Raw genomic sequence first — 23,931 nt, forward strand, 5'->3', positions numbered from 1 at the left:
TCTGACCCACAGCTACCATTCTAGAAATCGATCCCAGAGAATATTTGCACACGCGAATAATGCCATTTATAAGGACATCCCTACTGTTTGAAAACAAACAAGAAATTCAAAAACCTGTTAACAAGCAAGCAACTGGTTAAATAAATGAGGGTCCTGCCATATTGTGGAGACCAGGCAGTTAAAAATAATGTGGCTGGCTGGGCGTGGTGGCTCACACCTGTAATACCAGTACTTTGGGAGGCCAAGGTGGGCGGATCACGTAAGGTTGGGGGTTCGAGACCAGCCTGACCAACATGAAGAAACCCCATCTCTACTAAAAATACAAAAAGTAGCTGGACCTGGTGGCACATGTCTGTAATCCCAGCTACTCGGGAGGCTGAGATAGGAGAATCACTTGAACCCGGGTGGTGGAGGTTGCAGTGAGCCAACATCGGGCCATTGCACTCCAGCCTGAGCAACAAGAGTGAAACTCTGTCTCAAAAAATAAATAAAATATTTAGGTGGCAACCTTCAGAAAAAAGAATAAATAAATAAAATAAAGAGGTAAAACACACAAAATAATAAGACAGACCTGTATAGACAATAAGTAAATATCTGCTGTTAAATGAGAATTGCAGGTGGAGGGAAAGTTTCCCTGTACAGAATGATCCAGTTTATGTGAAAGGAAATAATTTATTCAATCAGTATTCAGTGAGGACCGACTACATGCCAGATACGTGGGTAAAAACGTGGGTCGAACCCCCAACCTTAGGTGGATAAAAAGGCAAACCACACAGAGCCCCTGCCCTCATGGAACACGTATAGCCAGGGTGGATAAATAAATAGAAAAAAGACCGAGGCCGGGCACAGTGGCTCATACCTGTAATCCTAACACTTTGGGAGGGCAAGGTGGGTGGATGGCCTGAGGTCAGGAGTTTGAGACCAGCCTGGCCAACATGGCGAAACCCCATTCTACTAAAATACAAAAAATTAGCTAAGCATGGTGGCACACACCTATAGTCCCAGCTACTCAGGAGGCTGAGGCAGGAGTATCGCTTGAACCCAGGAGGCGGAGGTTGCCATGAGCCGAGATCACACCACTGCACTCCAGCCTGGTGACGGAGCGAGAATCTGTCTCAAAAATAAAATAAAAACAGGTCGGGCATGGTGCCTTATGCCTGTAATCCCAGCACTTTGGGAGGCCAAGGCAGGTGGATTACAAAGTCAGGAGATAGAGACCATCCTGGCCAACATGGTGAATCCCCGTCTCTACTACAAAATACAAAAATTAGCTGGGCGTGGTGGTGCATGCCTGTAGTCCCAGCTACTTGGGAGGCTGAGGAAGGAGAATTGTTTGAACCCAGGAGGCGGAGGTTGCAGTGAGTCGAGATCATGCCACTGCACTCCAGCCTGGCGCCTGGCAACAGAGCGAGACTCTTTCTCAATAAATAAATAAAATAAATAAAAATTAGCCTGTCATGGTGGCAGGTGCCTGTAATCCCAGCTACTCAGGAGGCTGAGGCAGGAGGACAGCTTGAAACCAGGAGGTGGAGGTTGCAGTGAGCCTAAACTGTGCAGTTGCACTCTAGCATAGGCAACAAGAGTGAAACTCGATCTCAAAATATAAAAATCAAGGAAACACATACACACACACACACACACACACACGGAAACTCACCATCCAACATTCCTTTGATTCCTAAAAAGCTTTGGTATGAAAGAGTTTCCCATGAAAGGTCTGGACAGTCTTGGGAGGCACCATGCTTAGTAGTGGTTCTTGGCCCTGGCTGAACATTAGAATCACCTGGGCAGCTTTAAAAACCTCTCAGTGTCCAAATTCACCCCAGACCAATTAAATGAGAATCTCGGGATGGGACCCAGGCATCAGCTTGTTAAAGCTCTCCAGGTGATTCTAATTGCAGCTGAAATTTGTAAACCTCTGATCTTGTTGGATAGTAGGGCGGCAGTGGCCTAGTTGTGAAACCTCCGTCAACCAGCTGTGTGATCGTGGGCAGGTTGCTTGAACTTTATTTTCCCTGCTCTAAAATGAAATCATACCTTCTTCACATGATAGAATGAGGCATATTGAGAACATTAGCTGAAAGAAGTTCAGTCAATTGTAAAGCATTTTATATATATATATATATATTTTTTTTTTTTTTTGAGACGAAGTTTCGCTCTTGTTACCCAGGCTGGAGTGCAATGGCATGATCTTGGCTCACTGCAACCTCTGCCTCCTGGATTCAGGCAATTCTCCTGCCTCAGCCTCCTGAGTAGCTGGAATTACAGGCACACGCCACCATGCCCAGCTACTTTTTTGTATTTTTAGTAGAGACGGGGTTTCACCATGTTGACCAGGATGGTCTCGATCTCTTGACCTCGTGATCCACCCGCCTTGGCCTCCCAAAGTGCTGGGATTATAGGCTTGAGCCACCGCGCCCGGCCAAAGCATGATATAAATATTAAGTTGATATTTTATTTTCTGACTTGGTTTTCAGCTCAGAAGAAATAGATGGAGCTGGGAGCCAGGCAGAAAAATATTGAGTTAATGGTTAACAGGGAGAGAAGAAAAGAAGCTGACTGGCTGGAATAGGAAGGGCAGGGAGGTCAAAGGGCCCCCTAAACCATTTGCACTAAGGCAGGATCGACTCCTGCAGGCATCCAGGGTGATGCTAGGGCCTGAGGTTACATCTTCATCTTATTCCTTTGTTTGTTTGTTTTTTGAGACGGAGTTTCGCTCCTGTTATCCAGGCTGGAGTGCATTGGTGTGAACTTGGCTCACTGCAACCTCCACCTCCCAGATTCAAGCGATTCTCCTGCCTCAGCCTCCCAAAGTGCTTGGATTACAGGTGTGAGCTACTGTGCCTGGCCATCTTCATCTTATTCCTAAAGCTCTGTTATTTTCTTTCTCTTTTTTTTTGAGACAGAGTCTCGCTCTGTCGCCCAGGTTGGAGTGCAGTGGCAAAATCTTGGCTCATTGCAACCTCTGCCTCCTGGGTTCAAGCTATTCTTGTGCCTCAGCCTCCTGAGTAGCTGGGATCACAGGCGTACGTCACCATGCCCAGCTAATTTTTGTAATTTTAGTAGAGATGGGGTTTCACCATGTTAGCCAGGCTGGTCTTGAACTCCTGGCCTCAAGCACTCCACCTGCCTCAGCCTCCCAAAGTGCTGAGATTACAGGCATGAGCCACTATGCTGGGCCAACTTCTGTTATTTTCTCACTGCCAGTATGAAGAGCCAGAGATGGCAACTGTCTGGGTGAGAGGTCTGAGCAGATGGGAAGGAGCTGAAGGAGTTCTTCAGGCTCTGCTGGGAAGCTTTCATCCAGACACGGTCCCTTCCCTAGAGTCATGCTCACCAACAACTTACAGAATGGGAAATTCTCCAGGGCTTGTATACATGGCCCGTCAGTCCAGGCTGCTGGCCCTGGAGACTTTGTGAGGGGCTGAGCCTGCCCTGGTGAGAAGGTCAAGGGGTGGGAGGCCAAGGGGGCTGTGCGCCTGGGCTTTCCCTGCACTGACTTGACAAAGACCATCACCCTCCCACCCTCAAAGTAAGGAGGTCAATCAACACACATTTATATAGCAGCAAAAAGAGTGGAAATGCTTCTGACTCAGTTTACCTCTAGCTGAGTGCCCTCAACTCTTCTACTCAGCCCTTCCCTTTCTTTTTTTTTTTTTTTTTTTTTGAGATGGACTTTCGCTCTTGTTACCCAGGCTGGAGTGCAACGGCGCGATCTCGGCTCACTGCAACCTCCGCCTCCTGGGTTCAGGCAATTCTCCTGCCTCAGCCTCCCGAGTAGCTGGGATTACAGGCACGTGCCACCATGCTCAGCTAATTTTTTTGTATTTTTAATAGAGACGGGGTTTCACCAAGTTGACCAGGATGGTCTCGATCTCTTGACCTCGTGATCCACCCGCCTCGGCCTCCCAAAGTGCTGGGATTACAGGCATGAGCCACCGCGCCCGGCTGAGCCTTTCCCTTTCAACCCACCAACCCTTCCTCCTTCTTTACTGTGCTCAGTAACGGATGTTGAGTGACTGAGAAAGTCCTGACTTGCAATGAGCTCCATTCACTGACAGATCTTGACATTTCACGATGACAGGTTTGTTTTCTTTTGTTTTGTGCGGAGACAGCGTCTCACTCTGTCACCCAGGTTGGAGTGCAGTGACACGATCTTGGCTCACTGCAATCTCCACCTCCCAGGCTCAAGTGATCCTCCCACCTCGGCCTCCCAAGTAGCTGCGACTACAGGCATGCACCACCATGCTTGGCTAATTTTTGTATTTTTTGTAGAGACAAGGTTTTTTGCAATGTTGCCCAGGCTAGCCTCAAAGTCCTGAGCTCAAGAAATCCACCCACCTCGGCCTCCCAAAGTGCTGAGATTACAGGTGTAAGCCACCTTTTCTTCTTTCTTACAAAACATTTTTTTTTTTTTGAGACAGGGTCTTGAACTCCTGGGCTCAGTGATTGTCCTGCCTTAGCCTCCTAAGCATCTGGGATTACAGGCAAACGCCACCACACCTGGCCTTTTTTTTTTTTTAAACAGGTGTCTGATTTCCCACCTTAATTCCTTCCACAGCCCAGAGAGGTAGAACGTTATCTCTTCAGTTTTCTATCTGCTCACAGGTTTTAAACAGGTGTCTGATTTCCCACCTTCATTCCTTCCACAGCCCAGAGAGGTAGAACGTTATCTCTTCAGTTTTCTATCTGCTCACAGGTTTAACCTCTCAAGAACAATAAGCCAGAGAAACAGAGATAAGCATTGGATTGGGATTCAAAGTTACTCCAGCGGTTGCTGCCTGATCTACACATCCCAGGGTTCCTTCTTCAGTAGTTCCTTGCAACTTGAAGTGTATCCAAAAGTGATATTCCCTTCTCTTTTTTTGTGGAGACTGAGTCTCACTCTGTTGCCCAGGCTGGAGTGCAGTGGCACAATCTCAGCTCAGGGCAACCTCTGCCTCCCGGGTTCAAGTGATTCTCATGCCTAATCTAGAGCAATTCCTCAAGCCCATTTTGATCTTTTCTGACATGGACATTTTTGAAAACTCCAAGTCAATTGTATCAAAACTACAATGACTTTAAATAATGCTATTTGAATTCTCCGTGTGTATGATCTTGGTAAATTTCATCTATGCTGCCACCAGATGGCGCACTTGGTAGGTCTTGGTCCTCAAAAACCCTTGTGAAAGGGCAGTTTAAGGCAAGCAAACTTGTTTTGTCTCAGTCAGCTGAGGCGGTAATTTGGTAAAACATACGATGTTGGCAGTGCCTGTATATTTATAAAGGCACGTGGTGTCCTTTCCATAACCTGGGGATCTTGCTAATTAGGATTACATTTTGGTAGACCTGTAATGGATCCTAAGACTCTACCTAGACAGGGTCTCACTGTGCCTCCCAGGCTGGAGTGTGTGGCTCACAGCGTTCACTGCAGCCTCAAACTCCTGGACTCAAGCGATTCTCCCATCACAGCCTCCCAAAGTGCTGGGATTACAGGCATGACCACTATCCTGGCCAAGGTTCTGCATTTCTTAACAAAGGCCAAGTGATTGTGATGGTGCTGATTTGAAGACCACGCTTTGAGTAGCGGGGTTTAGAACAAGCCTATGAAGAACTGTAATCTATTTACAATTATTGACTTCTGTTCTTGAGACAAAGTCTTATTCTGTTGCTCAGGCTGGAGTGCAGTGGAGCCATCACGGCTCACTGCAGCCTTGACCTCCGAGGTTCAGGTGATACTCCTGCTTCAGTCTCCTGAGTAGCTGGGGCCACAAGTATCCACCACTATGCCTGGCTAATTTTAAAAAAATTTTAGAGACAGGGTCTCCCTGTGTTGCCCAGGCTGGTCTTGAACTCCTGGGTTCAAGGAATCCTGCCATTTTGCCCTCCCAAAGTGCTGGGATTACAGGCATAAGCTATCATGCTTGGCTACTATATATATATATTTAAACAATTTTGACTGGGTGTAGTGGTTCATACCTGTAATCCCAGCACTTTGGGAGACCAAGGCGGATGAATCACTTGAGGTCAGGAGTTCGAGGCCAGACTGGCCAACATGGCAAAACCCCATCTCTACTAAAAATACAAAAATTAGCATGGTGGTGCATGCCTGTAGTCCCAGCTACTCAGGAGGCTGAGGCAGGAGAATCACTTGAACCTGGGAGGTGGAGGTTGCAGTGAGCCAAAACCATTGCACTTCAGCCTGGCGACAGAGCAAGACTCCATCTCAAAAACACAGTCAAAAACAATTTTATAACTTTTATATATTCGATGATTAGGGGTTAGTTCTCATTCACACCAACTGTAGATTTTTGAAAGTGGTAACAGGTACATAGGCAACGGAAGTATAGAGCTTGTCTGGTGAATCTTCAGCTCCATGACATACTCTCATACTGCGCACAGTATAAGACATTCTTCATTCCTTTGGCCCAGACAGCTTTGTCTAGCCTGGTATCAATGTGCGCATCTGGAGTTCCCATCTCCTTCATGGCATATTTCCGGAGCTCTTTGAGGACCTGAGGAGCATACTTCTTGAAGCCCACTCCAGGAATGCACTTGTGAATGTTGATATTCTCGGGTCACCACCTCATGGATGACAGAGGTGGCCCTTCTTCTTCTCATCACTCTTTGTGGGAGCCATTCTGCCGGGTCCAAGTTGGAACGGAAACTGGCCACTATTCTTACATCACTATCAGCAATGAAGCTGATCTCATCTTCCACTACTTCCCCTCTTCCTCCCTCTACTCCAGCCCCTTGACCTTGCTTCCTTCCCAGAGGGCCTCAACCCCAGCTGTCCCCTCCCCTCTGCCTCAAATGCTGTTCTCACAGATACCCTTCTGGTTGACTAATTTCCTTGTCTCCTGTCTTAGCTCAAACCTTTCTTTTTTTTTTGTTTTTTGTTTTTGAGACAGGGTTTTCCTTTGTCGCCCAGGCCGGGATGCAGTGGCGTGATCATGGCTCACTGCAGCCTTGACCTCCTGGGCTCAATTGATCCTCCCACCTAAGTCTCCACAGCAGCTGGGACTACAGGCATGCATTACCATGCGCCTCTAATTTTTTTTTTTTTTTTTTTTTGTAGAGATGGGGTTTCGCCATGTTGCCCAGGCTGGTTTCAAATCCCTGAGCTCAAGCGATCTGCCCATATTGGCCTCCCAAAGTGAAACTTCACTTTCTTGATGAGGCTCACCCAGGCCTCCTTATTAAACACTGCCACCTGCCCCACCCCCTCACCCCTCCCTTAACTGGCCTGCTTCTTTGTCTGCTCCAGCCCTCTCCCCTTCTCACATATCATTTAATCTACTTCCCATGTTTATTATTTATTTCTGTTGCCCTCTGCTAGAATCTAAGTTCCATGAGGGAAGGGATCTTTGTCTATTGTCTTATCTGATATATTCTGAGCACCTAGAACAGTGTCTGGCACATAGTAGGTGCACAAGAAATATCTGCTGAATGAATGAAGCTTAATAGGACCTTCAACATAACAGAGTCCAAACTCCTCCTTTCATTGATGAGGAAAGGAGCCCTAGGTCTTTGGGCGAGATGAAGATTTACCCAGGGTCACATAGACTGTGGGGATATTGTTCCTATTCTTCTCAATGAATATGGTCTAAAAGCTGGACATGTTTCTAACAGTTAATGTTCTAAGCTATAATTTTAATTTTTAAAATTTAAAGTTAGGTATTTTCCCCACAGGATCTGGAGCAGCAGACAAGATGAGAGGTAATACAGAACGGAGCAGTTAAGACTCCAAATGGAAGAGATATCATCTAAAGGAAGAGGGAGTCAACCTAACAGGCACTGGATAGTAGTTAATGACTCTAATGGGGCAGAATTTGGCTCTGAGTCCTCTGGCAGCTGAGGTTAAACGGGAAGCATGTAGGACTCCATAACGTTCCTTGTCTGAGCTAAGGAAGACTGAGTGTCCTGCAGGGACTCACATCCAGGAGGGACCTGGTCCTGGAGAACCCTGTGTAGCATCCTTTGGGCTACACATTGGACAATGTTTACAAAAAAAAAAAAAAGGCCAGGTGCGGTGGCTGACGCCTGGAATCCCAGCACTTTGGGAGGCCAAAGCGGGTGGATCACGAGGTCAACAGATTGAGACCATCCTGGTCAACATGGTGAAACCCTGTCTCTACTAAAAATACAAAAAGTTAGCTGGGCATGGTGGCGCGTGTCTGTAATCCCGGCTACTCAGGAGGCTGAGGCAGGAGAATTGCCTGAACCCAGGAGGCGGAGGTTGCGGTGAGCCGAGATCACGCCATTGCACTCCAGCCTGGGTAACGAGCGAAACTCCGTCTCAAAAAAAACCCCAAAGTTATGGTTGAAGAACACGGTCCTTTTATCTGCAAAGACTGAGTATAATATTAAATCACATTGTAGGCGGGACATAGTGGCTCATGCCTATAATCTCAGCACTTTGTGAGCCCAAGGCAGGGGGATCCCTTGAGGCCAGGAATTCAAGACCAACCTGGCCAACATGGTGAAACCCCATCTCCCCTAAAATGACAAAAAGTAGCCAGGCGTGGGAGCATGCGCCTGTAATCCTAGCTACCTGGGAGGCTGAGGCATGAGAATTGCTTGAACCCAGCAGGTAGACGTTGCATTGAGCCAAAATCACACCACTACACTCCAGCCTGGGTGACAGAGTGAGACCCTGTCTCAAAACAACAACAATAACAACAACAAAACACACACATTAGCGCTCCTGTGGTTCAGGTGAATTATATTGTGATGATCCAACTGAAAGCAAAGATGAAAATTAAAGAATCTAGAATCAACACATCCAGGAATATCTTCTCTGGTTATCCACCAACGTTTCCTATCTTTGATAAGCATTAAGTCACAGGCAATTCATGGTTTGGATTTGTTGAATACATCAACAAATATTTATTGAGTTTCTCCTGTAAACATTCTCCTCTTTCTTTTTCCCACTCTTTGCCTATCTCTAAGGCAGAGAGGAAGAGCACAGAGACCAGAGGGGAAGCCAGCTCTGTTTCCTAAAGTCTTTTTTGTTTTTTTAAGATGGAGTCTGCTCTGTCACCCAGGCTGGAGTGCAGTGGTGTGATCTCAGCTCACTGCAACCTCTGCCTCCTGAGTTCAAGTGGTTCTTACCCCTCAGCCCCCTGAGTAGCTGGGATTACAGGTGTGCACCATCACGCCCAGCTAATTTTTGTATGTTTAGTAGAGACAGGGTTTTGTCATGTTACCAGGCTGGTCTCAAACTCCTGACCTCAAGTGATCAACTGGCCTCGGCCTCCCAAAGTGTTGGGATTACAGGTGTGAGCCACCACGCCCGGCCAAGTTGCATAAGTCTTTGCCAGAGTTTATCATAAGTCCAAAGGAGAGAGACTGACTGCACATCCAGCAAATTCACCTTTTCTGGCCACTAGGAAGTTGCCCACTAGAGAGCAGGGACAATTACTAACTTCTGCTGATGCCTTTTCAAAAACCTAGTTCTTTTACAGAGCCTCAGAACAACCTATGAATATTAACCAATATATTTTAATGCATATCAATACAGTTTTTCTTTTAGACCTCTCATCTTTTATTATTTTTTCAATTTAAAGATTTTCTAGCTGGGCGCAGTAGCTCATGCCTGCAGCCCTTTGGGAGGCTGAGGCAGGTGGATCACCTGAGATCAGGAATTCAAGACCAGCCTGGCCAACATGGTGAAACCAGGTCTTTAAAAAAAAAAGATTTTCTAGGGCATGTTTTTCTGTCTGCTACACATGTTACAAGGGGAAGTCACCGTGGTCATCTTCCACTGTCACTCCCCACCAACCCCCCCCACCCCACCTCCTCCGCCTCTGCCTGTCACAGATGTGGCACACACATGGAATATTTTTTCTCCACCTGGCACTGGTTCTGCCACTTTGACTATCCTTGACTGTGAGAAGGGCCAGGGGTTTGAATCTGCAACATGTCAAGTGGCCTCAGCTACCAACTGAGCAACCTCCCCCTTGACAGGCATGACCGGAAAACCTGACTTCTCTGAGCAAAGCCTCACAAGCTCCAGGGACCATGTCTGCTCCTCACAAGCTCCAGGGACCATGTATCCCTGTACTTAGCCCAGGATCTAGACCCTTTGGAGGCACTTAAGAATCTCTTTCAAATAGGCCGGGTGCAGTGGCTCATGTCTGTAATCCCAGCACTTTGGGAGGCTGATGCAGGAGGATCACTTGAGGTCAGGGGTTCGAGATCAGCCTGGCCAACATGGTGAAACCCTGTCTCTACTAACAATACAAAAATTAACTGGGCATGGTAGTGCATGCCTGTAATCTCAGGCTGGGTTCCACTCCTATCAAACCCCAGACTTTTGTCTGAATAGTCTGGATTCCTCTGTTTTGACCATATGGATCAGTTGGTTCCATCTTGAAAGAAGAGACTGAATTGGGGCTGCCATGACCCTGCCACGTGCAAAGCACTGTGGGAAGGGCTGCCATTTTTGAAGCCTGGGTTGGCCTATGGTAGGCTTTGCAGAAGAGCTTTTAGTCTGTATCAGTTCTTTGGGGTATCTGCTTGCCTGGCATCTTCCACACAGCCATGGAATGGCAGAGCTTGGCATGAACCAGATGCTTGCTGTTTGTTGAATAAACTCTGATAAGCAAAGGCAGCGTGTTAAACTATTTGGAGTCATGCTGTCTTGATTTTTGCTTTTTGATTCAGATATCACAGCCCATATGCTAACACCTCCACAAAACAGAGAGAAGCACCTGTGTTAGTCTTGGCACAAGATTCTGCTGCGAGGGAAGGATGGGGGCACCCTTGTTGTCCAGTGCACTGTGCACATGTGTGTGTGCCTATGTCTGAGTGCATGAACATGTGTGTTTATGCCCATGTCTACTTCACAGTCACATAACCTTAAGATGGTGATGTGAGGCCAGGCGTGGTGGCTCACGCCTGTGATCCCAGCACTTTGGGAGGCTGAGGCAGACAGATCACCTGAGGTCAAGAGTTCGAGGCCAGCCTGGCCAACACGGCGAAACCCCATCTCTACAAAAATACAAAAAAATCAGCTGGGTCTGCTGGCATACACCTGTAATCCCAGCTACACAGGAGGCTGAGGCAGGAGAATCACTTGAACCCGGGAGTTGGAGGTTGCAGTGAGCCGAGATCACGCCACTGTACTCCAGCCTGGTGACAGAGTGAGGCTCCATCTCAAAAAACAAAAAAGCTTTTGCAAAGACCCTCACAACAGGACAAAAGTGTCCTTTTAGCACTGCAAGTTGGTAAAGAATATGCCCTCATGCCCTCAAGGACCTTTTGCAGCAACTACAGGGTCTTGTAGATCTCGGAGTAGATCTGTAACACTGGAAAGGGAAGACTCCTACAAACATCTCACAGTCTAGCAACCTCCCCCTTGACAGGCAAGACTGGAAAACCTGACTTCTCTGAGCAAAGCCTCACAAGCTCCAGGGACCACGTCTGCCTGGTTCTCTGATGTATCCCCTGTACTTAGCCCAGGCTCTAGACCCTTAATAGGCACTTAAGAAGTTCTTGCAAACAAGCCAGGCGCAGTGACTCATGTCTGTAATCCCAGCACTTTGGGAGGCCGAGGCGGGCGAATCACCTGAGGTCAGGAATTTGAGACCAGCCTGGCCAACATGATGAAACCCCATCTCGACTAAAAATACAAAAATTAGCTGGGCATGGTGGTGCATTCCTGTAATCCCAGCTACTTGGGAGGCTGAGGCAGGAGAATTGCTTGAACACAGGAGGCTAAGTTGCAGTGAACTGAGATCGTGCCACTGCCCTCCAGCCTGCACAACAGAGGTAGAGTCTGTCTAGAAGAAAAAAAAAATTCTTGCAAATACACTCAATAAGATGAGGCCACTGAGTGGAGGGGCTAAGTTCACTCACCAGCTCTGTTATCCATTCCTGCTTGCCAGCCTCAAAGAATGTAATTCAAAGTTTTATATAGAGGGCAAAACTTATCAACCCCAAACCTGGTTGTACAACAAACATCACATTACTTCGTTGTCATTAAATGAAATAGACTCTGCCTCTGAGCTCCCATTCTGCCAGACTGTTGGGAAAGTGAATGTTGGCCTCAATTGGAAAATCTCTTCTTCCCTTTAGGGTGGCACAAGAATCGGGAGGGTGGCTCCTGTGGTTCCCAGAAAACAGAGGAAGGGGAAGGGACTCTGCCAATGGTCACCACTCTGACTCCTTGTAGTCCAGGCTTCCAAGGTCTGCAGAAAGCAGGTAGACAATTGGCTCCCGGCCACTTGAGGTACATGGACTCTCTGCCATGGCTGTGGACCCAGAGTGTGGGGTCCAGGCTTTCCGGGTGCCCCAGGGCCTGGGATCCAGCCTTCCTGAGTGCCCCAGGGCCTGGGGTCCAGCCTTCCTGAGTGCCCCACAGCCTGCAGTCTCGCATCCCTTGGTGCCCAGGTGTCAGCACTTTCCCCCCGAGAGACTTCATCACCTGGAGGCAGGCAATGGGTCCCTGCAGCTTTCTCTTTCTAGTTTTGGGGACTCTTTATTATCTGCCTCTCCACCTCTGTCCCTTCCCCACTCTACAACCTCTCTTGAGGTGAGAAGCACACAAACTGGGATTTCTTTTTGTTTTTCTCTCTTTTTTTTGAGATGAAGTCTTGCCCTTGTCAGCCAGGTTGGAGTGCAATGGCTCGATCTCGCTCACTACAACCTCTACCTCCCGGGTTCAAATGATTCTCCTGCCTCAGCCTCCTGAGTAGCTGGGATTACAGGCTCCTGCCACCACGCCCAGCTAATTTTTGTTATTTTAGTAGGGATGGGATTTCACCATGTTGACCAGGCTGGTCTCGAACTCCTCATGATCCATCCCCCAAAGTGCTGGGATTACAGGCTGCTGGTATTACAGGTGTGAGCCACAGCGCCTGGCTACAAACTGGGATTTCTAGAGGTGTGTGTGGCAGTAGGGACAGCAAGGAGCCCAGGGAAATTAACAACAAATTAATTCTGCAAATGGCCCTGCCACAGAGGTCCAGTGGAAGGACAGCCTGCCTCAAGTCTAAATCACTGTGGTCATTCTCTAAACAACCAAAACCTCAAATGTTTAATCTGCAAATGCCAAAGGGTCTATTGAAATAATTATAGTCAAGAGCTTCCTGATGAAAAGAACTTTTTGGTTTTTTGGTTTTTATTTTTATTTTTTTGAGATGGAATCTCGCTCTATCACTCAGGCTGGACTGCAGTGGTGAGATCTTGGCTCACTGCAACCTCTGCCCCCTGGGTTCAAATAATTCTCTTGCCTCAGCCTCCTAAGTAGCTGGGATTACAGGCACACACCACATGCATGGCTAATTTTTGTATTTTTAGTAGAGGTGGGAATTAACATGTTGGTCAAGCTGGTCTCGAACTCCTGATCTTGTGATCTGCCTGCCTTGGCCTCCCAAAGTTCTGGGATTACAAGTGTGAGCTACCATGCCCGGAATGGCTATTTTTTATTCTTATTTATTTATTTATTGAGACAGAGTCTCACTCTGTTGCCCAGGCTGGAATGCAGTGGCGCCATCTCAGCTCACTGCAACTTCTACCTCCTGTCTCAGCCTCTCATGTTGCTGAGATTACAGGTGTGCGCAACCACACACACACACACACACACACACACATTTGTATTTTTAGTAGAGATAAGGTTTCACCATGTTGTTCAGGCTGGTCTCGAACTCCTGATCTCAAATGATCTGCCCTCCTCAGTCTTCCAAAGTGGATTACAGATGTGAGCCACTGTGCCCAGTTGAAAAACATCTTTTAAAATTTGCTATTTTGTCCTTCTTAAACTAACCCTGCCAGAGACACCATCTGCAAACTGAGCTCGTCTCGGCCCAGAGATACACACTTTTAATCAATGGCTTCTGGAGACAGTGTTAGGTTCCACTTTAGGGTCTGCTCTCACATTGGAAGACACTGAAATCCACTCTTTTTCCTTTCCTCGAATCTAGTCCCAGACTCTGTAGAAGTCTTGGGAGGAGAGTGGGAGATTTCCCCATCCTGCGAATCCTGGCCCAAACAACCCAGTCCCTGAGGAGGGAGTGTTGGTGTACCAGAAACTGATGGAATGGTGCCCGGCACACTCCAGACCCTCCTGTGCCAAGAGGTTCCAGGAAAATGAGCACATCCCAGGATTGGGAGGAAGTAAGGCAGCAACTGGGGACTTTTCCTAATGAATTCAATAAATCCTTGGAAAAATAATCCACCAAGAGTCAAATACACATAAAACAACTTTCAAGGCTTTTGGAGGCTTTTTTCCTAAAAAGAGAGAAAAGCAAAAAACATTCCATACATTGGCTGTCAAAACAAACAAACAAAAACACCTGGGAATATAAAATTCTTAAAGAAATACAAGAAATATATCAACTTCAGGCCAGGTGCTAAGGCATTCACATGTAGGCTACTCAGGAGGATCGTTTGAGCCCAGGAGTTTGAGGCTGTCTTGTGCTATGATCACAGCTGTGAACAGCTACTGCACTCCGGCCTGGGCAACAAAGTGAGACCTTAGCTCTAAAATCAGTAAAGCTATATTTGAAAAGAGAAGTCTATAAACTTCAGTTATGTATTCTGGCCAATGAATGGGAGGGAGACAAAGAGAAAAGGGGAAATAGAGGAGAAAAAGGAAGGGAAAGGAGGAAGCAGAGAAAGAATGAGAGAGGAGAGTGAGGGAGAACTTTGAAGAAGGCCAGAGAAAGAAAACAATAAGCCAGGCGCAGTGGCTCACGCCTGTAATCCCAGCACTTTTCAAGGCTGAGGCCACTTGAGAGGATCACTTGAGGTCAGGAGTTCAAGACCAGCCTGACCAACGTGGCAAAAACCCATCTCTACTAAAAATACAAAATATTAGCCAGGCGTGGTGGTGCACACCTGTAATCCCAGCTACTCAGGAAGCCGAGGCACGAGAATCACTTGAACCTGGGAGGCGGAGGTTGCTGTGAGCCAAGATCTCGCCACTGCACTCCAGCCTGGGAGACAGAGCAAGACTTTGTTAAAAAAAATTTTTTTAAAGGCCAGGCATGGTGGCTTATGCCTGTAATCCCAGCACTTTGGGAGGCCGAGGCAGTAGGATTGCTTGAGCTCAGGAGCTTGATATCAGCCTGGGCAACACAGTGAGACCTCGTTTCTATATAAAAAATAAATAAAATTGAAAACAATATCAGAGATGCAGAGACACAAAGCACAAGAGTTCAGAGCATAGGGAGAGAACACTGGCCTGAGAAGGCTCAAAAGATGCTGCTGAGAAGATGATGTTATCTGAAGGTGAATCATCGTCATCCCGCCTCCGACTTACATGAGCATCTTAGAAACCTGGAAAGTCAGAGCTCATCTGACTGAGCTCATCTAGTCCAGTCCTTTCTGTATGGGTTGAATAGTGTCACCCCAAAATCATATCTGCTTGGAACTTCAGAATGTGTGTTTATTTGGAGACAGGGTCTTTATAGATAATGTTAGGGAAGATGTGGTTGTATTGGATTCGGGTAGGCCCTAAATTCAATAACATGTCCTTTTTTTTTTGGAGACAGTGTCTTGCTCTGTCTCTCAGGCTGGAGGGCAGTGGCACGATCTCGGCTCACTGCAACCTCCACCTCCCAGGTTTAAGAGATTCTCCTGCCTCAGCCTCCCCAGTAGCTGGGATTACAAGTGCATGCCACCACACCTGGCTAATTTTTGTACTTTTAGTAGAGACAGGATTTCACCATGTTGGTCGGGCTGATCTGGAACTCCTGACCACAGGTGGTCCACCCACCTCCGCCTCCCAAAGTGCTAGGATTACAGGTGTGAGCCACCACACCCAGCTCTAGGGTCCTAAGAAGGCCATGTGGACTGGGCACAGTGGCTCATGCCTATAATCCCAGCACTTTGGGAGGCCGAGGTGGGTGGTCCCGAGCTCAGGAGTTTGAGACCAGCCTGACCAACATAGTGAAACCCCATCTCTACTAAAAATACAAATAATTATAAGGTGTGGTGGTGTGTGCCTGTAACCCCAGCTACTCAGGAGGCTGAAGCAGGAGAATCACGTGAACCCGGGAGATGGAGGTTGCAGTGAGCTGAGATCATGCCATTGCACTCCAGCCTGGGTGACAGTGCCACACTCCATCTCAAAAAAAATAAAAATGAAGTCCATGTGAGCCGGGTGCAGTGGCTCATGTCTGCACTTTGGGAGGCCAAGGCAGGCAGATCACGAGGTCAGGAGATCGAGACCATCCTGGCCAACATGGTGAAACCCCGTTTCTACTAAAAATACAAAAGTTAGCTGGGTGTGGTAGCATGTGCCTGGAATCCCAGCTACTCTGGAGGCTGAGGCAGAAAAATTGCTTGAACTTAGGAGTCGGAGGTTGCAGTGAGCTGAGATTGTGCCACTGTTCTCCAGTCTGGCAACATAGTGAGACTCTGTCTCAAAAAAAAAAAAAAAAAAAAAAAGGCCGTGTGAAGGCACAGACATACACGTGGAAGAATGCCCTGTGACGACAGAGGTAGTGACTGGGGTGATATGGCTGCAACCCGAAAATCCCAAGGATTGCCAGCAAGCACCAGAGGCCAGAAGAGGCTGGAGCCTCTGGAGGAGCATGGCATTGACGACACCTTGATTTTGGACATCTGGTGTCCAGAACTGTGCAAGAATAGATTTCTGCTCTTTTTGGCCATCTGGTTTGTAGTAATTTGTTATACTGAGAGATAAACACATTTTCTTTTGTAGGAGAGGAACCCTAGGATGAGTGACACATCCAAGGTCATGTAGTCGACTAGTGGCCAATCCCCTATTCCAACATAGCTTTTATTTTTCTTTAAGAATTTTATGGCCGGGTGCGGTGGCTCACACCTGTAATCCCAGCACTTTGGGAGACCAAGGTGGGTGGATTGTTTGAGGTTAGGAGTTTGAGACCAGCCTGACCAACATGGTGAAACGCTGTCTCTTTTTTTTTTTGAGACGGAGTTTCGCTCTTGTTACCCAGGCTGGAGTGCAATGGCGCGATCTCGGCTCACTGCAACCTCCGCCTCCTGGGTTCAGGCAATTCTTCTGCCTCAGCCTCCTGAGTAGCTGGGATTACAGGCACGCGCCACCATGCCCAGCTAATTTTTTGTATTTTTAGTAGAGACAGGGTTTCACCATGTTGACCAGGTTGGTCTCAATCTCTCGACCTCGTGATCCACCCGCCTCGGCCTCCCAAAGTGCTGGGATTACAGGCTTGAGCCACCGCACCAGGCCACGCTGTCTCTATTAAAAAAAAAAATTAAAAATTTTTTAAAAAAGAATTTTATTTGCGGCCAGGCACAGTGGCTCACGCTTGTAATCCCAGCACTTTGGGAGACCAAGATGGGTGGATCACTTGAGGTTAGGAGTTTGACCAGCCTGACCAATATGGTAAAACCCGGTCCCTACTGAAAAAACACAAAATTAGCCAGGCGTAGTGGCACATGCCTATAATCCTAGCTACTTGGTAGATTTTTTTTTTTTTCTGCCTCAGCCTCCTGAGGCAGGTGAATTGCTTGAACTTGGGAGGCAGAGGTTGCTGTGAGCCGAGATCACACCATTGCACTCCAGCCTGGGCGACAAGAGCAAAACTCAAAAACAAACAAAAATTTCTATTTGTTTTCCAGCAGCATCATCCTTTTTGAATGTGGAAATAACATTTTTCTTCTACTGTCAAAGTTCATTTTGAAGTAAGGGTTCATTGCCTACTGAATTAGGAAATATATATGAAGGGACAACTTAGGCTTTAGAAATACTTTGGACTATGAAGTTTTTCAATAGATTTACTCCTTGTTCTTTGATATTCTTTTTTTGTCTTTTTTTTTTCCCCCTTTTTTGTGGAGAATGGGGTCTTACCATATTGCCCAGGCAGGACTTAAACTCCTGAGCTCAAGCAATCCTTCTGCTTCTGCCTCCCTAAGTGCTGGGATTACAGGCATGAGTCACTGCGCCTGGTCTGGCATTCCAAAACATTCTAGTAGCTTATTCCTTTTGAGAAATGAGGGCTACCCCCTTCAAATATTGAAATCACCATTTGTTTCCTTATTCTGAGCAGTTTTCTGAAGGCAGCCAAGTGTTGCTGGGGATGTTGGATGTAAAAGTGTCTTTAAAGTAGATCCTTTGGTAAAATAATGTATTGATTGCTATTTTGGGGTTTTAACTGGCATCAGATAATATGAAGCATATGTGAGTTTTAAATTATTTAGAAGTTCCTAACCCTTTTTTGGACCCTATCTCCCTTTAAGAAACTGATAAGAGGCCAGGTGTGGTGGATCACACCTGTAAACCAGAACTTTGGGAGGTTGAAGCAGTAGTATCTATCACTTGAGCCCAGGAGTTTGTGACCAGACTGGGCTATAGCAACACCCTTGTCTCTACAAAAAATTTAAATATTAGTGGCGGGGTGCAGTGGCTCAGTGCGCCTGTAATCCCAGCACTTTGGGAGGCCAAGGCGGGCGGATCACGAGGTCAGGAGATCTAGACTATCCTGGCTAACACAGTGAAACCCTGTCTCTACTAAAAATACAAAAAATTAGTCAGGCATGGTGGCAGGTGCCTGTTGTCCCAAATACTCGGGAGGCTGAGGCAGGAAAATCACTTGAACCCAGGAGATGGAGGTTGCAGTGAGCCAAGATCATGCCACTGCACTCCAGCCTGGTGACAGGAGTGCAACCCGTCTCAAAAAAAAAAAAAAAATTAGCTGGGCACGGTCATGGGCGCCTGTGGTCCCAGCTTTGGGAAGCTGAGACAGGATTTCTTGAGCTGGAGGTCAAGGTTGCAGTGAGCCATGTTCACACACTGCACTCCAGCCTGTGTGACAGAGCAAGACTATCTCAAAGCATACAGGACATGGATAAAAGCTATGGATTCTCTCCCACAGAAAACTGCACACCCTCACAACTTTTTGCACCTACTCTTAGAAAATTCTCAAGTCCCACATCTTACCCCAGCAGTGAATCCAACCGGTCTGCAACAAACTTGATACTTGCCTCCTCAAAGACAGAACTCAGCTGAGGGGCAGAGGTGGTTTTAAGGCAGAGGGAGAGGCTGGGGCAAGTTTTAAAGCAGGAGTGAGTGTTTATTAAAAAGGTTTTAGAGTAGCAATAAAAGGGAGTACAGTACACTTGGAAGAAGGTTAGGCAGGCAACTTGAGAGATCTAAGTGCCCTGCCTGACCCTTAACTTGGAGTTTTATATATTGGCATGGTTCTGGGATTTGCGTCTCTTCTCCTCTGATTCTTCCCTTGGAACAGGCCACCTGCGTACATGGTGACCTGCCAGCACTTGGGAGGGGTAGCGTGCACAGTGTGATTACGGAAATTGCACACAAGCTCACTTGAGACATTTTCCTCCTCAGTCCTGCCTTCCCAGAGGAAGGTCATATACTGGTTAAATTCCACCATTATTGGTGCGCATGCTCCAGCCTGCTTGCCCAGCTCCTGAGAGCTTATCCAGAAGCTGCTGATCACCAGATCCAGGTGTTTTGTATCTACTGAGAAACTGTCTTTGCTTGGAGCTGGTTCAGCCAATTATTATTTTGGAAAGACGGTTTAATAGCCACCTGCCCATCACCTGATGGTCTACTGACATTCCTGTGGAGCCCTCTCCTGGCCTGCTCATGTCTGCCTAGCTACCTACTCTAACATTTCCACACTGTGGACCCCAGGTTGAGCTTCTCTGCAGGGGAGACTGTCCTCAAATAGCCTGCGTGCTGAGGGTGGGAAGACGTCTCTTTCCCGTTTACCTTTCCATTTGCCCCCGCGGTGTTAGGCAAAGGCTGAAGCTGGCCTCGGTGGCAGAGGGTTTCTTCCCAACGTGCTTATGATGCTGGTGGAGAGTCTTGAAACCAGCTGTTCTGGGGAGAGTCCTTGCTGTGTGCCTTTCAGAGACCTGAGACTCTCAAAGACTGAATCAGGCCAGTGGGAGCCTGGCAGCAATTCCCAGGGACAGTGGCAGCTTTTTGAGGACTAATTGGCTCCTAGGGCTGGAGGCCACCTGGGTCTGATGGACTGTCCTGCTTCCATCCCTCCAGGGCACCCCCTACTCTTGCCTCGGGGCCTTCCTGCACTTTCTCCTTTTGTCCTCAATGCTCTTCACCCCACCTTTTCTACCTGGTACCCTCTGCCTATGGTCAAGGCTTTGGTGACACCCACCTTCCTCTTAGACCTTCCTGGATCCCCCAGAGTCTGTTTTGGGAGCCCCTCCCATGTGCTCGTTTGAGCTTTTAATTTTCCACCATGATGCTTGTCACGCTGCTTTGTAATTGGCTTTCTGTTTATCTGCATCTGCCTTCCGGGAGGACAGGGGCCATGTGACTTGTAATCTTCCCACCCTCAGCACGCAGCAGTGCTGGGAACACAGAGCATGACAAGCACAAGCTTGTTGAGCAAACAGACGAATAACTGGATGCCTCTGTGCAGAGGTTCTCAACCTGGCCATTACCGGCGTTTGGGACTTGATCATGCTTGGTCGTGGGAGAGGGTTCTGTGCCCGTAGGATGTCTAGGAGCATCTCTGGTTCTTATCCACCGGATGCCAGGAGCACCCCCACCCAGCTGTGACAACCAAAAATGCCTCCAGACAGCACCCCAAAACCAATGGGAGGCAAAATCGCCCAACTGAGATTCGTCGTCTTAGTGAGTGAATGTTGACCTTAGCGTCACTTCATCTCTCTTGAGTCTGGGTCGGGGAGTGAGTTCAGTTAGACAATCAGAGAACGCTGATGGGGCGACCAGTGTATGCTCATGAAATGGGTGGCTGACTTCTTGGGGCTCCTCAGAAGAGGGAAAAGTTCTACTGCGTGTTGGCTAAGGACAGTTTTAAGTCCTTTAATGACCGATTACCACATGAGGACACAAGAGGGCGCTCTGACGAGTTCCACAGCTGAGAAAATTGGAGCGGGTGTTCTTGGGATGCCTCAGGCTTGAACTACGGGGTTACCGGAGCTGCCCAAGAAGGCTGAAGCCAGCGTCCTGGATTCAGACAGACCTTTTAGCCATTAAATCCACTAAGGAATATCCCTGCGCATGAAGTTTCCTCCTCGGAAATAAAGACAGAAGGGAAAGTAATTTTAAACTCTTGTGTGCTCCACAGGCCAGGGGCAGTGGCTCATGCCTGCAATCCAGGCACTTTGAGGTCAAAAAGGAAGGATCACTTGAGCCCAGGAGTTCGAGACCAGCCTGGGCACCATGGTGAAACCTTATCTGTGCAAAAAAATTAAAAAACTGGTCAGGTGTAGTGGTGCACACCTGTGATCTTAGCTACTCAGGAGGCTGAGGTGGGAGGATTGCTTGAGCCCAGGTGTTCAAGGCTGTGGTGACCTGTGGTTGCACCACCCCACTCCAGCCTGGGTGACAGAGCAAGTCCCTGTCTCAACCAAATGAAAAATTCAGTCATGCTGCATAAGTAAGACACCAGCAGTAGGAACGAGGTCTTTGCCACTCCTGTGGCAATGGCCCTTCTCTGGTGGTGGCAAGGGACTAAGGAACTCCCTGGACACAGGGGCTCCGACTGTCCCCAGACCATCAACAGAGACGTGAAGGTTGTTAGAGGTCACCTGATCCTTTGACCTCAGTCTGAGCCCACCACTCTGAAACTTTGGAAATTGTATGACATTTTTGTGATACAATTTTGTGTGTGTGTGTTGGGGAAAGGAACCCACAGCTTTCATATTTTCAAGAGTCTAGGCTAGGCATGGTGGCTCACACCTGTAATCCTAGCACTTTGGGAGGCCGAGGTGGGCAATCACTTGAGGTCAGGAGTTCGAGACCAGCCTGATCAATATGGTGAAACCCCATCTCTGCTAAAAATATAAGAAATTAGTCGGGTGTGGTAGCATGTGCCAGTAATTCCAGCTACTTGGGAGGCTGAGACAGGAGAACTGTTTGAACCCAGGAGGCGGAGGTTGCAGTGAGCCAAGACTGTGCCATTGCACTCCAGCCTGGGCAACCAGAGCGAACCTCCATCTCAAAAACAAACACACACATAAAAAAAAACCATAGACCTGTTTGGTTCTCTCTGTGACTTCCAAGGCCCAAGGAGTCCTCAGCACTACAGATGCATGTGGCCCCTCAGAAGACAACATTTCACACATCTGCAAAGAGTAAAGGTCAAATTTATTTAATACACCACCACTAGGGTCCCTGCAGCTGTGTCACTGAGGTAAAAAAACAGGGGAAGTGATTTTGGTTAGGTGTGGTTCTCACCAGTGAAATTCCACAGTGCAATAACCACAACCGCTGTCCCGCCCACTCAAGACACTGTCAGGAACGTCTTAAGACCTCAGGAAACCACTTCGTTAGCAAGCATTTTTTTTTTTTTTTTTGCGATGGATTCTCATCCTGTCACTCAGGCTGGAGTGCAGTGGCGCAATCTCTGCTCACTACAACCTCCCTCTCCTGGGTTCAAGCAATTCTCCTGCCTCAACCTCTTGAGTGACTGATACTACAGGCATGCTCCACCACACCCAGCTAGTTTTTGTATTTTTAGTAGAGACAGGGTTTCACCAGGCTGGTCTCAAACTCCTGACCTCAGGTGATCTGCCTGCCTCAGCCTCCTGAAGTGCTGGGATTACAGGCGTGAGCCACCTGGCCTGCCCTAGCAAGGAATCAATCTTAAAAAATTAGTAAGAAACATACACATTTTACTTTTTCAATTAAGAATAATATTTGCTGTAGGCACCATCATCCTGTCTTTCAGCCTCCAGCATGGTAGAGGAAAAGGAAAAGGGGGTAGAAAAAAGTTTAAGAACATCTGTGCTTGTTCCACCTTCATTTTCCATTTGCTGTATTGCCCGAATGAACCCATCTTCAGGTTGGTATTTCAAAGGAGGTGCTCCCAAGTAGCTTGGTTTTCCCATTTGTGGAGAGTAACGTTTTAGAGGGGACACGGGGAGGCTGTTTGGTCAGCGCTGTGTATTTCCAAAGAACAAGGACTACCCAAAACTACAAGCCTTTGAAGGAACAAAGAAAAAGACAAAAAAAAAACCTAGCCTCTAACCAGGCCATGTGCTAGAAGTGATTGGCTACAAAACAGAAAACTGGTTTCCGTGTATGAGGGTGCATGGAAAAGGTCTTTATCTCTGCACAAGACAAAATATTCAAGTTTCAGAATATCCCAGTGGCCTGTTTGCCCTGGATCTCCTCTCCTGCTCTTCCAATTGCCAAGGATGCTCCCACTTGGTGGAAGGAAGATGTGTGGGAAATTCAACCGCCCCTCTGGATCTCTTTCTACCCAACATTAACTCAGTAGGATGGATTTAAGAACCGGCGGCTTAGCCTGAGGAATCGCTGTGTTCTGTGGGAGCAGGGCAGGTCCATAAATAAGTGCACAGAGCTCTTGAAATTCAGGGATCATCTGCTCTTCTCGGAACATGGATGTCCTTCCAGGGATGTACATCTGTCCTCACTGTCTAAGTTCCATCAAGGGAGCCTTCCGTTCTCTGTAGTGACAAGAAACAAGGCAAGTTATGATCACAACTCTCAAGACTGAAGAGTGCCCTGGTGGAGAGAAATGCAACCTGACAGACAGCATTTCTCAAAGAAAACGCAAAGCAGGGCTATTGCCCACTGGTCCCCAACCCTGCAGGGGGACAGCTCCTGCCTAGAGGCATTTCTCCTTCTCTCTACGCCTGCTCTGTAGGGACTATAGTCTCTGTCCCTGCATACACGTTGCACATCATGTTCACTTTGCGAGGCCAAGGAGGGAGGATCGCCTGAGCCCAGGAGTTCCAGACCAGCCTGGGCACCATGGTGAAACCTCACCTCTGCAAAAAAATTTAAAAATTAGTCAGGTACGGCGGCACATGCCTGTGATCCCAGCTTCTCAGGAGGCTGAGGTGGGAGAATCGCTTGAGCCCAGGAGTCTGAGGCTGTGGTGAGCCTTGGTTGCGCCACCGCACTCCAGCCTGGGCGACAGAGCAAGTCCCTGTCTCGACAAAACAAAATGAAAATTTCAGTCATGCTGCATAAGTAAGGCACCATCAGTAGGAACGAGGTCCTTGCAG

General features: G+C 47.7%; 1 protein-coding gene across 5 annotated transcripts in view; it reads right to left on the reverse strand.

Annotated features, from left to right (window-relative positions):
• Positions 1-22,023: 22,023 nt before the first annotated feature.
• The window catches only part of PECAM1 (platelet and endothelial cell adhesion molecule 1), a 79,987-nt gene continuing 78,079 nt past the window's right edge, over positions 22,024-23,931 (reverse strand). For all 5 annotated transcript variants that reach the window (XM_008996914.4, XM_008996911.4, XM_078373548.1 and 2 more), the window contains one exon: positions 22,024-23,367. In XM_008996914.4, the coding sequence (XP_008995162.1) occupies positions 23,338-23,367 (30 nt within the window). In that variant the 3' untranslated portion in view covers positions 22,024-23,337. The remainder of the gene's footprint in view (positions 23,368-23,931) is intronic.

Source organism: Callithrix jacchus, chromosome 5 (genome assembly GCF_049354715.1).
Source record: "Callithrix jacchus isolate 240 chromosome 5, calJac240_pri, whole genome shotgun sequence".
Lineage (NCBI taxonomy): Eukaryota > Metazoa > Chordata > Mammalia > Primates > Cebidae > Callithrix > Callithrix jacchus.